Genomic DNA, 16,543 nt, shown 5'->3' on the forward strand with positions numbered 1-16,543 from the left:
CGCCCTGCACCGGGCACGGCACACGGTGACTGACGGGCACTGACCGCTGCTCCCTCTGCTCAGGCCCCAACTGCCAGACCAACATCAATGAGTGCGCATCCAACCCGTGTCTGAACCAGGGCACTTGCATTGACGACGTGGCGGGGTACAAGTGCAACTGCCTGCTGCCCTACACAGGTGGGGGCGGGGCCTGTGGGCGGGGGGCGGGGGCGGGCAGGGGAGGCGGGCCTGCCGGGCCTGGGTGCACAGTGGCTCTCCGGGGCGGCCCAGCAGCCATCCTCAAAGGTTCTGCTCTACCCTCGGAGCCACAGGCTGGCTGCGTGTGGGCCTCACTCCACGGGTGTCATTGCCACATGGGCACAGAAAATAGAGTGCCCAGAGAACATTTCAGTTGGAGCGAGCCCCAGCTCTTTCACTGGGAGGTGAGAAGGCAGAGCCCTCGGCTGCAGAGGCGGAGTCTGTGCCGGGTTGTCACCCCCGCAGTCTGGGCGCACGCCAGCACGGGCACTGGGGCCGGCCGCCCTCCCTGTCTGCAGGCCGGCGCGGGATTCTTTTGCCGGCAGGCCCTCTTTGTGTAGAGAAACAAGGAGGCTCTGTCCCCACCGAGCAGAGGCCGGGGATGTTTCCCTGGGCGTCGCAGCTTCTGTTCTTGCCCTGGCCCAGGGGATCACAGGAAATGTCCCCTACCCGGACAGATAGGCAAAGAATTAAAAACCAAAAGTCCACCGCCACTGGGGTCCCTGGCTCTGCTGGGGCTGAGCCTGCAGCTCCCGGGGCCGGGGCAGTGTTTTCTTTGACCAGAGCGAGGGACCTGGATTTTCTCTCCTGACTCAATAAGGAGGACCCCGGGGGCCGCCCAGGGCCCCCGCCACCAGGTGCCCTGGTCCCTCTCGGCCAGGTTGCTATCAGAGGCCGGAGGGCCTGGCCGGGAGGAGCCGGCCTGTGCTGACTCCCTTCCCGTCTGCCCGCTTCCTGCTTCCCTTCGCACAATTGTCGGAAACTCTGGCGAGTTTCCTGCCTGCCCAGGTCACCGTGGAAACCGAAAGAAAGAAAGGCCCTGGAAAATCGCAGCAGCAGGCCGGGCCGATAATGGGCCACGAGGACGATAAGGCTTCCTCGCGCCCTCGGGAGTCGGCCCCACAGGCCGTAAACAGGAAAGCTCCTCCGGGCTTTCAGGGAGACGGGCCGCCCGGGGTGCGCAGGGCTCCCGCCCGGCTCCCCACCTTGTCCCACAGGGCCTGCCGCCGCCCGGGGGTCCCCTGTGTGTGTGTGCTCGGGGCTGAGGCGGGCATGACCCCCGATAGTGGGTGGCTCATTTCCCGTTGTCACTGCCTCTGCTCAGTGGCCTCCTGTGAGCGGCGCTTCCTGCCTGTGACAGCCCCCAGGCCCCGCGAGGCTGTGGAGGGGCGGCCCGCCCTGATTGCCAGGGAGAGTCCCCACCTGAGCCCTGCAGCCCATGGGGAGCCAGTCGTTCCTCTGGTTTGTGTCCCTCACCCAGCTCAGGTCCTGACTCAGCCAGGAGCGCACACGGGGCCCCTGTGCAGCCCCTCTGGCCCCGTGTGGGACCAGCCCAGTGTGCTCTGGCAGCGGGAGGGCGGCGGGCACTGTGGGTCTCACGGTTGGACCCTCTTCCCTCAGGAGCCACGTGTGAGGTGGTGCTGGCCCCGTGCGCCTCCCGCCCCTGCAGGAATGGCGGCGAGTGTGAGGCGTCGGAGGACTACGAGAGCTTCTCCTGCGTCTGCCCCGCAGGCTGGCAGGGTGAGGCCTCTGCTCCCTGCCACCGGGGTCGGGCCGTGTTCTGGGGGGCTGGGGCGGGTGCTCCAGGGTGGAAGGTAGTGAGCTCCCTGTCTTTGGAAATGAGCCACCTGCAAGGAGGAGGGGCTCCAGAAGCGGGCACTGACCTTGCCCGTCAGTTCTGGCTGGGCCGAGGAGGCCCCACCCCTGGGTGCACCGGCGAGAGGCCTGGAGGGGGCGGACGTGACTGCTGCTCCTCCGCCCCCAGGGCAGACCTGCGAAGTGGACATCAACGAGTGCGTGACGAGCCCGTGCCGCCACGGCGCCTCCTGCCAGAACACGAACGGCAGCTATCGCTGCCACTGCCGGGCGGGCTACACGGGGCGCAACTGCGAGACGGACGTGGACGACTGCCAGCTGAGTGAGTGGCGGACCAGCTGTGCCCTGGGAGATGGGCAGGGAGCCTGCTGAGTTGGAGGGGAGGATGGGCGTGGCTGTGGCGGGAGCAGGGGTGGCCCTGGTCACACCACCTGTCGCCCCGGCGTGGCCAGGCGCCGAGGGAGTGCTGTGGGGATGGCAGCTGCTTATGCAGCATCACTCCAGGCCTTGTGTGGACCGAGTGACATGCTTCCGGGTAGTTCCAGAAGGCTCCAGAGTGACACTGCCCAGCTTCAAACCCATCCCACATCTCCCGATCTGCCTCCAGTAGCTTCTCCCCGGACGAGAGAGCCTGGCCCCGTGTGGCCCTTACCTCGACCACCAGGGGCCACCTCAACCCCCACCCCCGCCTGCCCCTCAGGCCTACCCTCCCTCCCTCCCTCCCCAGACCCGTGCCACAACGGCGGCTCCTGCACAGATGGCATCAACATGGCCTTCTGCGACTGCCTGCCCGGCTTCCAGGGCGCCTTCTGCGAGGAGGACATCAACGAGTGTGCCAGCAACCCCTGCCACCACGGCGCCAACTGCACCGACTGCGTGGCCAGCTACACGTGCACCTGCCCCGCCGGCTTCAGTGGGATCCACTGTGAGAGCAACACGCCAGACTGTACGGAGAGGTGGGTGGGGCTTCGGGCAGCCCAGGCTGGGGTGGGGAGGGAGACGGGCCACGTGGGCTGGGCACAGTGTCTGGACCTGGTGCACCAAGCAGGTGTCCCCGTGGTCACACTCAGCCGGCCAGGTTGAATCAGACGTAGTTCATTGTGTTGTGGTGTTCCTCCTGAGAGAACCATTGTCAATTGAGGAGGAACCAGGAACCCTGGTAGCTTAGGAGCTGGTGTGCCTTCTTTCAGACGAGGAGAACTTTGTAACCCATCTTGTTTCCCTTTCTGCCTTGGCTGCCTGGAAGCTCAGCATTAAGTGTCTTCATCCCAGCTTGGTGACATGGTGATCTTCCACACTAACTCCACAAGTCCTCGACTCTCTCGTTTTTATCTTAACGTGTGTGTGTGTGTGTGTGTGTGTGTGTGTGTGTGTGAGAAAGCTCCTCCTGGAGTGACTCACGAGGAAGACGGAGGCAAGGGGGTGCGATGTGGTTGGACAGGCAGAGGCCCCGGCCCCATGTTGGGGGCTGCTTCTAGCCTGTGGCGGCTGCCGGGCCCCTTTGGCCACAGTCTGAGCCGAAGAGGAGAGGCCGGCGCGGTCCTGCGGCCCCAGTCACCCTCTCCCCTGCTGCCCGCCCGCCTCCAGCTCCTGTTTCAACGGTGGCACCTGCGTGGATGGGATCAACTCCTTCACCTGCCTGTGTCCGCCTGGCTTCACGGGCAGCTACTGTGAGCACGATATCAACGAGTGCGACTCACGGCCCTGCCTGCACGGCGGCACCTGCCAGGACAGCTACGGCACCTACAAGTGCACCTGCCCGCTGGGCTACACCGGCCTCAACTGCCAGGTGAGCTGGAGCTTCCTGGCAGGAGGTGGCCACGGTGGGACCCCAGCCCGCGGCCAGTCCTCCCAGCCCCCTGGCCTGTCCCAGTCGGCCCAGCGTAGGGAAGAGCAAGGCTTGGTGGGCAGGGGTGGCCCTGGACACGTGCTTCTGGGGGTGTGGGCCGGACAGGCAGCCATCCAGGGCGGGGGCAGAGGATGTGGGAGAGAGAGCAAAGGCTAGGGAGTTCGGGGAAAGGTTGCTAGAAGCCAGCGTGTTGCTAGAAAATGTACGCTAGTCTCAAAGATGGGCCTTCCTGGGAGAGTTGCTCCTGAAACATCAGTTACAAAAACCTCCAACAAAATCGTTTACTTCTGAAAAAAGATCTGCTCTCCAGAAAAGGTGGTCTGGATTTGCTGGGGGCCCTGGGCTGCTTCCCAGCAGCGGGAGCCCCCCGGCCGCAGCGTCCACCCGAGTGGGCAGAGGCGGGAGGCTGTTGGGCGAGTGTCCCGGGGGCACGTGACGGCACGGCCCGGGCGGGCTGTGAGCATAGCCTCCGTCCCCAGAACCTCGTGCGCTGGTGCGACTCCTCGCCCTGCAAGAACGGCGGCAAGTGCTGGCAGACCAACGTCCTGTACCGCTGTGAGTGTCACAGTGGCTGGACCGGCCTCTACTGCGACGTCCCCAGCGTGTCCTGCGAGGCAGCCGCACGGCAGCGAGGTAACCAGCGCGACCGGGCCTGGGCTTCCCTGGCGGCCGTGTCCCAGGACGGGGGGGCCCGGGCCTCATGCTCCCTGCCCCGTGTCCCCCGCAGACACCAACGTGACCCACCTGTGCCGCAATGGGGGGCTGTGCATGGACGCTGGCAACACGCACCACTGCCGCTGCCAGCCGGGCTACACGGGCAGCTACTGCGAGGACCAGGTGGACGAGTGCTCGCCCAGCCCCTGCCAGAACGGGGCCACCTGCACCGACTACCCTGGTGGCTACTCCTGCGAGGTGGGGGACTGTTCAGGGGGAGGTCGTGTGTGTGTGTGGTGTCACCAAATGCTGGGCGCCTGGCTAGGAGGTGGCACACTGGGAAAGACTAAGCCTGGCAGGTGTGGACACGTTTCGGTCCCATTAAGGGAGAGCCAGGGTAGTCGGGGAAGACTGCTTGGAGGAGGTGTCCGGTTGTGGGGGGGCTGGAAGAATACACTCAGAAATTGGACAGGGTTTTTCTTCTTGTAGGGTCTTCCGTTTGGGCTTATCTGACACCTACCCCAAGACCCACCCCCATGTCTGTCCCAGGGGATAGGGTCCGGCCCCTGCTGTGGGCAGGGACTTGTAGCTTACTGTGGCCCTTCCCAGGGTGGCTGAGCAAGGGTCTCCCTCTGGGTCAGCCAGCGATGGGGAGCCCCAGGCCTCACTAGGCGAGAGGACAGCTTGTGTGGCGCTGTCAGCACAGGCGTGGCAGCCCACGCTTCGGCTGGGCACCGAGCCACAGTCCCCACCCCTTGCCCGTCTCCCTGTGCAGTGTGCGGCCGGCTACCACGGGGTGAACTGCTCCGAGGAGGTCAACGAGTGCCTGTCCCACCCATGCCAGAACGGGGGTACCTGCATCGACCTCACCAACATGTACAAGTGTTCCTGTCCCCGGGGCACACAGGGTAAGGGTCGCCTCACCCAGGGCTGGGATCCAGAAGAAAGTGGGCAGTCGGGCACCCCATGACCGGCCAGAGGCATCCTGGGCCTGGCCAGAACCTCATGAGGGAGAAAGGCAGGCACAGGGCCATTGGCGGAAGCCTGGCCAGGCCCTGGGCACACAGCAGCCAGCCCCTGCTAGTCTCCTGTATCTCCTAAGTGTCCGTGCGGTCCCTGTCCTCACCACTGGTCCAGGGGTGCCTGGGGGGGAGCAGGGGTCAGCGTTCGGCCAGCGCAGGTCCCTGATACTACTGGGCCCCTGCAGGGGTGCACTGCGAGATCAACATGGACGATTGCAACCCCCCCATCGACCCCATATCCCGAGGCCCCAAGTGCTTCAACAACGGCACCTGCGTGGACCAGGTGGGCGGCTACAGCTGCACCTGCCTGCCCGGCTTTGTGGGCGAGCGCTGCGAGGGTGATGTCAACGAATGTCTGTCCAACCCCTGCGACGCCCGCGGCACCCAGAACTGCGTGCAGCGTGTCAACGACTTCCACTGCGAGTGTCGCCCCGGCCACACCGGTGGGTGCAGCGGGCCTGGCGGGGAGGGGGGGTGCGGCCTGGGGCACGGCCCGGCAAGCCTCACGCCCACTCTGGTCCCCAGGGCGCCGCTGCGAGTCGGTCGTCAATGGCTGCAAAGGGAAGCCCTGCAAGAATGGCGGCACCTGCGCTGTGGCCTCCAACACCGTCCGCGGGTTCATCTGCAGATGCCCGGCGGTAGGTGCAGCTGTGGGGCCGGGGTGGGAGGGCTCCCTGGGCGGCGGGCGGCAGCTGAACCCTAGCGACATGGCTGGCCTGGCCCTGCACACAGGCCTGCCGGAGGGTTGCCCCATCCCTGTGCCTCCAGAGGTTGTCTTTGTGTCCACAAATGTCGTTTTTAGAGCCGTTTTAGGAAAACAGGGCAGGAAGTAGAGTTGCTGCATCCCCCCACCCGCCACAGTCCCAGTTCCCGTTATTAGCACCTTGCCTCCCTGTGGTCCTTTGTTACTATTGACGGCATTACTATTGATGTGCTGACATCGACACATTGTTACTAAGTCAGGTCCACAGTGTTTCCCAGAGTGTCGGGGCCGCTGCGGGTGCTGTGCTGCGTTCTTCGGGTTCTGGCAACGCACACTGTGGCGTGTCCAATGTCACAGTATCATGTGGAATCTGTCAGTGCCCTGAAAACACCCTGTGCTCCGCCCTCCCTCCTTTTCCACCTGGAGCTTCGGAGCTTCGTTAGGTTCAGAGGATGTGACTTCAAAGGGCTCACTGCCTGGGGAAAGGCTGCCAGCCCCTCCCCCGGGTGGGGCCTTTGTCGGGTCCCTGTTTTCTGGGAACCAGCCTGTTCTGAGTCCCCTGGGCCCCCCCCCCCGCTGTCTGCCCCCTCAGGGCTTCGAGGGCGCCACCTGTGAGAACGATGCGCGCACCTGCGGCAGCCTGCGCTGCCTCAACGGCGGCACCTGCATCTCCGGCCCGCGCAGCCCCACCTGCCTGTGCCTGGGCCCCTTCACGGGCCCCGAGTGCCAGTTCCCAGCCAGCAGCCCCTGCGTGGGCAGCAACCCCTGCTACAACCATGGCACCTGCGAGCCCACGTCGGAGAGCCCGTACTACCGCTGCCTGTGCCCCGCCAAGTTCAACGGGCTGCTGTGCCACATCCTGGACTACAGTTTCCGGGGCGGCGTGGGCCTGGACATCACCCCGCCGCCCGTGGAGGAGGCCTGCGAGCTGCCCGAGTGCCGCGCAGAGGCCGGCAACAAGGTCTGCAGCTTGCAGTGCAATGACCACGCCTGCGGCTGGGACGGCGGTGACTGCTCCCTCAACTTCAACGACCCGTGGCAGAACTGCACGCAGTCGCTCGAGTGCTGGAAGTACTTCGGCAACGGCCGCTGCGACAGCCAGTGCAACTCGGCCGGCTGCCTCTTTGACGGCTTCGATTGCCAGCACACAGAGGGCCAGTGCAAGTAAGCGGGCGCGAAGGCTGGGGCCTGGAGCACGGGCGGAGGGGCGGGGCAAACGAGCGAGGGGCGGGGCGGGCGTAGGACCAGCAGGCGGGGCCCTGGCCGGACGCAGGCGTGATGGTGCCCTGCGCCCGCAGCCCCCTGTACGACCAGTACTGCAAGGACCACTTCAGAGACGGGCACTGCGACCAGGGCTGCAACAGCGCGGAATGCGAGTGGGACGGGCTGGACTGCGCCGAGCACGTCCCGGAGCGGCTGGCGGCCGGCACCCTGGTGGTGGTGGTACTCATGCCACCTGAGCAGCTGCGCAACGACTCGGTCCGCTTCCTGCGGGAGCTCAGCCGCCTGCTGCACACCAACGTGGTCTTCAAGCGGGACGCAGACGGCCAGCAGATGATCTTTCCGTACTACGGCCACGAGGAGGAGCTGCGCAAGCACCCCATCAAGCGCTCCCTGGATGGCTGGGCCGCTCCAAGCACCCTGCTTGGCCAGGTGAAGGCCTCGCTGCTCCCGGGCGGCGGGGGCGGGCGCTGGCGCAGGGAGCTGGACCCAATGGACATCCGCGGGTGAGTGAACAGCGACACGGGCTGAGCCCTGCGTAGTGCTCAGGGCTGCCCCGAGAGCAGAGTTCCCTCCACCTGACGGTGAAAGAGACCGAGTTTCTGACGGACCTGGGACGTCAGGGCCTGTCACGAGCCAGGGGCGGAAGCCACAGTCCCACCCAGGGCTCTTGACCCCAAAGCCCACACTCCAAGGCCTGGGCTCAGCCCCCAGGAGAGGCCGGGCTTGAGGTCTCAGTACCACTGAGATGAGGAAATGAGTGCTTTTGGCACCTAGGGGAACTGCAGGGTGGTGGAGCTGGGGTGAATGGGCCCTTTGACAGGTGGGTGTCTATGCCTGTTCCCCCCCACACTGTTCCCTGTCCCCGGGGACCCCTTGGGACATGCCAGAGGCGGGACAGGTGTGGGGAGGAAGCCTGTGGCCGAGCCCTGCCCGCCTGCACATCCCCAGGTCCATCGTCTACCTGGAGATCGACAACCGGCAGTGTGCGCAGGCCTCCTCCCAGTGCTTCCAGAGCGCCACTGACGTGGCCGCCTTCCTGGGTGCGCTCGCCTCGCTGGGCAACCTCAACATCCCCTACAAGATTGAGGCCGTGCAGAGTGAGTGGCCGCCAGCCTGCCCCTGTTGCTCCTGAGTCCTGGTCCCCCCTGCAAATGCGCTTGCTCTTCCTGTCACTTGCCACCCACGGGCGTGTGCCGTGCCATCCCGCGCTGCTTGGGGAGCACTTTTCTGGAATTCTCTGCCTGGCGCATCCTGCCTGCCGTCGTGACAGCTGCCGGTGGGGCTGGCCCGGGGGACAAGCGCATCTGCCAGAAAGTGGGGGCTTTTTTCTCTCCCCGCTCCTTTCCCCCGATTTTTCTTTGTTGGGTATTATTTCAAAATGATTACAGCTTTTTAAAAAGGAGGTGGGGGGAGAAGAATTGATCGGTGTCATGTGAAGAGTTGAAGTTTGTGTCTCGAAAATCCCCGGAAATCCTTTGTCTTAACAGGCTCAGTGTGAGTGCGGCGGTTTTCAGGTTGGCTAATCCTCCTCCTTAAAGGGGAGAAAGTGAAAGCCGCCTCCAGACACTCGGCTGGTGCAGGAGAGAATTTAGCGATAGTTTGCAATTCTGATTAATCGCGTAGAGATGACCTTATTTTGGGGGGCGGGATGGAGGAGAGAGGCTGAAGAGGCACCCAGCTGCACAGCCAGTCCGCTGCCCCCCGGCCGCCGGCCTGCTGCGTGGCGGACGCCTGACGCCCTGGCGCCCGCCGCCGGGCCCGTGCCTGCAGGTGAGACGGTGGAGCCGCCCCCGCCCCCACCGCTGCACTTCATGTACGTGGCCGTGGCCGCCTTCGTTCTGCTCTTCTTCGTGGGCTGCGGGGTGCTCCTGTCCCGCCGGCGGCGGCGGCAGCATGGCCAGCTCTGGTTCCCCGAGGGCTTCAAGGTGTCGGAGGCCAGCAAGAAGAAGCGGCGGGAGCCCCTCGGCGAGGACTCCGTGGGCCTCAAGTGAGTGGACGCTGCTGTGGCCTCCTGGGGGCTTGAGGAGGGTGGGGCCCCTGCGGACCTTGGGGCTTCCCGGGGCGCCCTGCTCAGGCTTGCTTCTTCTCCACCACCCCAGGCCCCTGAAGAACTCCTCAGATGGCGCCCTCATGGACGACAATCAGAATGAGTGGGGTGACGAGGACCTGGAGACCAAGAAGTTCCGGGTGAGTCAGGGGACCCAGGGTTCCCCTGGGTATCCCAGGCTGTCCCCCCGTTCTCCCCTTCCCGAGGTGATGTGGCGTGGCTCTCTGCTTGGCCCCCCTTTAGTTCGAGGAGCCGGTGGTCCTTCCTGACCTGGATGACCAGACGGACCACCGGCAGTGGACCCAGCAACACCTGGACGCCGCTGACCTGCGCGTGCCCGCCATGGCCCCCACGCCGCCGCAGGGTGAGGCCGACGCAGACTGCATGGACGTCAACGTCCGCGGGCCTGGTGAGTGTGCAGCGGCCCCCAGGGGCTCTCCGGCCAGGGCAGCTCTGCTCGGGCAGCCTGCGCACCCCTGACCCCGCAGTCCTCCTGCCTCCTTCCCCTGAGCCCCCAGGGTCAATACTCTGAAAGCTGCGTGGGGGTGGGGGAGAGCGAGCAGCCCCCACCGGGCTTCCTCCCGGCCGACTCCCCTCGCCGCTCAGCCCCACCATTGATTTTCTCTCCCAGATGCTCCCTTGGAGGCATCCGCAGCGCTGGTTTTCTGCATTCTTACGTCGTCTTTCTGGGGGGCGGGTGTCAGCGAAGACCTTGCAGGTCATAAGCAGAGCTGCAGGTCTTCGTTGCCCAAGGGTCCATTGGTCCGATGCTCAGATTGGTTTTGGTGGCCCCCCCAGGCCCAATGGGCAGGGCCCCCCCAGGCTGGGTCCCCCCAGGTTGGGCCCAGTGTCCTCACGGGCTGTCCTCCAGGTCAGGACTGTCCTGACTCTGTGTCCACCCCTGTCCTCACTGCAGACGGCTTCACGCCCCTCATGATCGCCTCCTGCAGCGGAGGGGGCCTGGAGACGGGCAACAGTGAAGAGGAGGAGGACGCCCCGGCCGTCATCTCCGACTTCATCTACCAGGGCGCCAGCCTCCACAACCAGACGGACCGCACCGGCGAGACCGCCCTGCACCTGGCTGCCCGCTACTCCCGCTCAGACGCGGCCAAGCGTCTGCTGGAGGCCAGTGCCGACGCCAACATCCAGGACAACATGGGGCGCACCCCGCTGCATGCGGCCGTGTCCGCCGACGCACAGGGCGTCTTCCAGGTGGGCAGCTGCTGCCGGCCCCCGCGGTGCCTGCTGTGCTGGCCTGGGTGGTCTTCTGTTGGTGTGGACCCCGCGCATAACCTAGACAGGACAACGGTGTCTGTCTTTGTCCCCCACGAGGCACAAGTCTGGGGAGGGCACCACCCCCCACAAGTCGTCCCCACAGGGAAGCCAGGCTAGAGATGGCCAGAGCACAGCACGCAGTCTGAGGGACCTGCTGGGGGTGAGGCCTCCTCACCCCTACCTGAGACAGGCTCCCCTCCCACCGGGGAGGGCTTACAGGCTGCTGCTTGCTGCCTGCAAACCTGGGACATGGCCTTGCTAGGGAGCCCAGGACAGAGGTGGCTTTAGGGATCTGGATGCCCAGGACTCTGGGGATCGTCCCTGGCAGAGGCTTCTTCTGTAAGCCGCTCACTGGTTCCCCTGCCGTAAGGCCCTAGGCTCTGGCTAGCCCTGCCCTGCACAGGTGGGCAGGTGAGCTGGGGCAGATCCTAGGGGACCACCAGAGTTTTTGATTTTATAATCTCCAGCACATTTTCCTATGGATATCAGAAATTGAGGATTTGGGTTAGCTGAAGAGAGGACAATGTAAATGAGCCCCAGGAGGCAGTCTGTGCCCACAGGAGCAGTGGCAGCCTTTCTGGCACACAGAGACACATTCCCACAGGTGCTTTGCAGGAAAAGGCTAGTCCTCCATACTGCTTGGTGCTCAGCTTTTTTCGCTCACCAGCAAAGCGATCGTCATCCTGACCTGTGACCCGGGCTGGGCAGACGCCGAGTCACTGTGGTCTCTGCAGTCCAGGCCGCGTGCGGGCAGCACAGCTTGCTCTCTGGCCTGGTGTCCCCAGCAGCAGCCGGCAGAGTCCTGCCCTCACTGCTGTCTCACTCCATGGCCATCCAGTCTTGCTGGGGCCACTCAGACCCTGGGAGGGCCTTGGGTCCCACTTGGCCAAGACTCGAGACCTTCCCTGTTGCCCAGATTCTGATCCGGAACCGAGCCACAGACCTGGACGCCCGCATGCACGACGGCACGACCCCGCTGATCCTGGCTGCCCGCCTGGCCGTGGAGGGCATGCTGGAAGACCTCATCAACGCACATGCCGACGTCAACGCCGTGGACGATCTGGGTACGTGGGCTGCGGCTCTGCCTGCGGGGCACCGGCCTCCACCCCTGCCTCGGCCCGACTGATCGCTGCCTCCCACACAGGCAAGTCCGCCCTGCACTGGGCTGCTGCGGTGAACAACGTGGAGGCGGCCATCGTGCTCCTGAAGAACGGCGCCAACAAGGACATGCAGAACAACAAGGTGGGCTGGGGCCGGCGGGGGCTCCCACCAGTGACCTCGACGCCTGGGCCTCGGCTTCCCAGGCCAGGAAGTGCTGCTGAGAACAGGGCGCACGGGCAGATGCAGACCCTGTAGCTTGGCCTGTGTGTCGTTAGTCCTCCCCTTTACCCAGCTCGGGCTTACGGGTCCCCTCTCCGGCACAGGGCTGCCATGCAGTGGGACGTGGATCCCAGTGTAGGGGGTGGCCTGGACCTTCTTTTCTGTCCTCTGCTGTCACTGGGCAGGGCAGGGAGACCCAGACAGTGTGGGTTGAGCCAGAACACTGGAGGGTGTTGGGGCTCAGGGCCCACGATGCAACGTGAGAGGTTGCCTACCTGCTTGTGAGCCCACCCCTTCTCACCCACCGTGGCTGTAGTGTCCCCTGCAGCCAGTCTGACCCCCTTGTTTCTTGAACCTACGTTGAGGTCCTTACGGCACCCCTCGCTCCTTGGCTCCGCTGACCCCTGTTGCTTTTCACCTGGGGTCTCCTTTCCTCCTGGGCAAGGGCAGGTAGCAGTGTTGGGCTCCTGAGTCCCCTGGTAGGGGGGGGTGCCTTTGGCCGTACCCAGGGCCCCATGGGGACACATGGCATGTCCACTGAAGACAAGGAGACTGAGACCCTGGGAAGGCGCTGGGGTGTCAGGGCAACTTGGGGACCACAAGGATGAGGGGCTCCCACCCTGGTGCCCACACCTCCACTACTTCAGGGATCCCCAAGCCCCTGAACTTGTCATCACATTTGCGTCTGTGTGGCTTTGGGGGAAGAGAGGCCACGGTTCATTAGCTCCCCTGTGGGACTGGTGACTCCTGCAAGGGCAGAGCTTCCTGGTCCAGAGCGCAGGATCCCATACACTGCCACCAAGTGGGTGTCGGAAGATGTATTTAAAGCTTTTGTTTTTAAGGAGACTGGGTAGGGTCACATGATGGGAGGATGCTGGGGTCAGGTCAAAGGAGCTTTGGCCGTGGGTGGGTGGGGGCCGAATGGCTGGTCCCTCTGGTGATGGGGCCTGTGGGGTAACCCCCCCCCCGGTCCCGCGCTCACATCTGCAGGAGGAGACGCCGCTGTTCCTGGCCGCCCGGGAGGGCAGCTACGAGACTGCCAAGGTGCTGCTGGACCACTTCGCCAACCGGGACATCACAGACCACATGGACCGCCTGCCCCGTGACATCGCGCAGGAGCGCATGCACCATGACATCGTGCGGCTGCTGGATGAGTACAGCCTGGTGCGAAGCCCCCAGCTGCACGGCGCGCCCACCCTGTCGCCCCCGCTGTGCTCGCCCAACGGCTACCTGGGCAACCTCAAGTCGGCCGTGCAGGGCAAGAAGGCCCGCAAGCCCAGCACCAAGGGCCCGGCCGGAGGCGGCAAGGAGGCCAGGGACCTCAAAGCACGGAGGAAGAAGTCGCAGGACGGCAAGGGCTGCCTGCTGGACAGCGCAAGCGTGCTGTCGCCCGTGGACTCGCTGGAGTCACCCCACGGCTACCTGTCGGACGTGGCCTCGCCGCCCCTCCTGCCCTCCCCGTTCCAGCACTCTCCGTCCGTGCCCCTCAGCCACCTGCCCGGCATGCCCGATGCCCACCTCAGCCTCGGCCACCTGAACGTGGCAGCCAAGCCTGAGATGGCAGCGCTGGGCGGGGGTGGCCGGCTGGCCTTTGAGGCCGGGCCGCCACGCCTCTCCCACCTGCCCATGGCCTCCAGCACCGGCACAGTCCTGGGGACCAGCGGTGGCAGTGGGGCCGTAAATTTCACCATGGGTGCGGCCACGGGCTTGAACGGCCAGTGTGAATGGCTGTCCCGGCTGCAGAACGGCCTGGTGCCAAACCAGTACAACCCTCTGCGAGGGGGTGTGGCGCCAGGCACACTGAGCACGCAGGCCTCTGCCCTGCAGCACGGCGTGATGGGCCCACTGCACGGCGGCCTCTCTGCCACTGCCCTGTCCCAGATGCTGAGCTACCAGGCCCTGCCCAACACACGGCTGGCCACCCAGCCTCACCTGGTGCAGACGCAGCAGGTGCAACAGGTGCAGCAGCAGCAGCCAAGCATCCAGCAGCAGCAGCAGCAGAACCTGCCGCCGCCGCCGCCACCCCAGCCGCACATTGGTGTGAGCTCGGCCACCAGCGGCCACCTGGGCCGCGGCTTCCTGGGCGGGGAGCCCAGCCAGGCAGACGTGCAGCCGCTGGGCCCCAGCAGCCTGGCGGCACACACCATCCTGCCACAGGACAGCCAGGTCCTGCCCACCTCGCTGCCCTCATCCCTGGTCCCGCCCATGACCACCGCCCAGTTCCTGACACCGCCCTCCCAGCACAGCTGCTCCTCCTCACCCGTGGACAACACCCCCAGCCACCAGCTGCAGGTGCCTGAGCACCCCTTCCTCACCCCGTCTCCTGAGTCCCCCGACCAGTGGTCCAGCTCCTCCCCACATTCCAACATCTCCGACTGGTCCGAGGGCATCTCCAGCCCGCCCACGAGCATGCAGTCCCAGACTGCCCACATCCCGGAGGCCTTCAAATGAACCGGCGGCTGCAGGACCTCGCTGCCCGCCCCCGGGGCCCCGCCGAGGCGGCCACCTGCTGCTCCTCGGACGCTGGGCCGACCAAAGGAGCATTTTTTTTTTTAAGAAACATGTTTTTATACAAAATAAGATGACATGGATTTGAGATTTTTTTGTATTTATTTATGTACTTTTATTTTACGTGGAAACTGCCTTTTATTTATATGTGCTGTTTTCTCTTGGCTCCAGATGGAAGCTTCTGTCTGTTCCAAGAAAGCAAATTAGTTCTCAGCCATGATTTTTGTACTTAGGGTAAAAATTGTTACGTGTTTGTTAAAAAATATAAACAAAGATTCATGATTTGTAAGTACCACTTATTTATTGATTTCTTTTTTCTCAAAATCCAAAAAAGAAACAGTGTCAGAGAAGGGAGGCTGGCACCCACGTTGTCCAAGAAGCTCTCCCAGGAGCCGGGGAGGCTGCGGTTTCCCCGGGACCCCCGGCCCCCCAGCACCAAGAAAGGAGCAGAGCCTCCACCCGTGCTCTTGGCACCTGGATTGACTTGCATCCGAAGTCGGAAGCTGAAAGGCTGGGGAGGGCGCATTTGGGCTGCGCCAGACGGTGTGCGCTGGGGGTGCCGATCGTGAATCTTTGTTTCGGGCTCAATGTTAGGTAGTCGTTTGTCGGTTTTGCCAGGTCTCGTTCCTTACAGAGAGAGGCTCCTCGGCCCAGCCCCGGCCCCGGCCCCGGCCCCGGGTACTTCAGCAGCGGGAGAAGTCAAGTGCAGCTGTGCGGGGACCCACCTTGGCCTGCGAAGAGGAATGCTGCTCTTCTCGGGGGTGCAGCACTGCCTGGGCCGCCCTGGTGGACGCCTCGGTGTGCACCCCAGGTTCAGCAGAAGGCGGACTGGCCGCCAACGGCAGGAGCTGGCCCACGGGACCGTTTCTATGGATTTGCCAGAGGGAGCTACAAGCGGGGCTTTGGAAAATCATGGCTGTGTCTGGCCTTGGTGTGCAGAGGCGGTTGGTCCTGGGGCCCAGCAGGGCACAGCTGAGGTGGTGGGGCCTGCTTGTGGGGCACCCCTCCTGTTTTGGAGGGGTGTGTGCCCAGGGGAGGTGCAGATTCTTGCAATATCAAGTATAAGCCTGTGGCAGTGTCTGTAAATACATTTTTAAAGGTGGATTTTGTTTAAAAAATCTGAATGAACAAGTCTGTTGGGAGTCACGTTGATGGGGGTGTCACCACGGGTCCCACTAACAACCCAGGCCTCGGGACCTGCTGCTGCCACCCCGGCTCCCAAGCGAACCAGGAAGGGCCCGCCCACATGCGGGGCGGGCGTCCGCCTCCTTGGCTGCTCCTCCGGCCTCGCCGGGGGTGGTGTTGTATCACCCCTTGTGGGTATGACAGACACGTCCCAAGATGTCAATTCTTATTGTGTTTATAAGATAGAGTGTAGTTTACAGGAAAAAAAAAAAACCTTTTGTAAAAGTTAACTACGTGATAAACTGTAGGTAATAAAAATGATGTATTTTTTTCATTTTTTTTGTTAACTAATTTGCAATAAAAAAACAATACTGATGCCATCCAAGTCTTGCTGAACTCGGCTGTCCACGGTGTTGGCTCCCTTTTTTGGGGCGGGGGAGGGAAGGAGGGACAGACCCTGGCCAGGCACCCACCTGGGCCTTCCCTTCTCCCCCTCCACCTGGCCCCACCCAGGCAGGTGGGATTCAAACAAGATTAACAGTCTGCTGTCCCCTCCTGCAAAGCGTGCTGCCTCCTGCCCCCTGGCCACCTAAGCACAGACTGAGCCCGAGATTCCCTCCCTGCGTCCGCGTGCTTCCCCCAGCCCGACTGTGCTGGGCAGAGTTCAGGAAAAGAATATGGGCCCGCCGTGCAGAGGGACGGGCTCAGCCTGAATTCTGCCCAAAGCACTCCAAGCCCCAAATTCCACTCCCAGCTATGCACCCAAAAGAAGTGAAGAGAGACTCAAGCCCAGGTTCACTCGTGGTGCCAGCAGAACCAATCACACCGGCTGAGAGGTGGGACCAGCCACAGCACCTACCCACTGACAGAGGGTGAACGAAATTGGGTGTGGCCACACAGTGACAGTTAACTTGGTGTCACCTTGGCCAGGCCACCTGACAAAACTCGAGAGTGTCTCTGGGCAGGTTCACATTTGAACAGGT

At 63.8% G+C, this 16,543-nt stretch overlaps 1 protein-coding gene across 1 annotated transcript in view; it reads left to right on the top strand.

The window, feature by feature from the left end:
- NOTCH1 (notch receptor 1) overlaps positions 1 to 15,940 on the top strand; it is a 40,146-nt gene extending 24,206 nt beyond the window's left edge. The window contains exons 15-34 of the mRNA XM_037127657.2: positions 64 to 177; positions 1,639 to 1,758; positions 2,003 to 2,155; positions 2,561 to 2,789; positions 3,421 to 3,622; positions 4,162 to 4,315; positions 4,410 to 4,594; positions 5,112 to 5,244; positions 5,544 to 5,801; positions 5,884 to 5,996; positions 6,654 to 7,225; positions 7,360 to 7,788; positions 8,234 to 8,382; positions 9,056 to 9,272; positions 9,385 to 9,472; positions 9,576 to 9,741; positions 10,249 to 10,544; positions 11,524 to 11,671; positions 11,752 to 11,849; positions 12,918 to 15,940. Coding sequence (XP_036983552.2) covers positions 64 to 177; positions 1,639 to 1,758; positions 2,003 to 2,155; positions 2,561 to 2,789; positions 3,421 to 3,622; positions 4,162 to 4,315; positions 4,410 to 4,594; positions 5,112 to 5,244; positions 5,544 to 5,801; positions 5,884 to 5,996; positions 6,654 to 7,225; positions 7,360 to 7,788; positions 8,234 to 8,382; positions 9,056 to 9,272; positions 9,385 to 9,472; positions 9,576 to 9,741; positions 10,249 to 10,544; positions 11,524 to 11,671; positions 11,752 to 11,849; positions 12,918 to 14,378 — 5,285 coding nt within the window. The 3' untranslated portion in view covers positions 14,379 to 15,940. The remainder of the gene's footprint in view (positions 1 to 63; positions 178 to 1,638; positions 1,759 to 2,002; positions 2,156 to 2,560; positions 2,790 to 3,420; positions 3,623 to 4,161; positions 4,316 to 4,409; positions 4,595 to 5,111; positions 5,245 to 5,543; positions 5,802 to 5,883; positions 5,997 to 6,653; positions 7,226 to 7,359; positions 7,789 to 8,233; positions 8,383 to 9,055; positions 9,273 to 9,384; positions 9,473 to 9,575; positions 9,742 to 10,248; positions 10,545 to 11,523; positions 11,672 to 11,751; positions 11,850 to 12,917) is intronic.
- Positions 15,941 to 16,543: the final 603 nt, after the last annotated feature.

Source organism: Artibeus jamaicensis, unplaced genomic scaffold (assembly GCF_021234435.1).
Source record: "Artibeus jamaicensis isolate MK-2021 breed Jamaican fruit bat unplaced genomic scaffold, CSHL_Jam_final contig_471, whole genome shotgun sequence".
Lineage (NCBI taxonomy): Eukaryota > Metazoa > Chordata > Mammalia > Chiroptera > Phyllostomidae > Artibeus > Artibeus jamaicensis.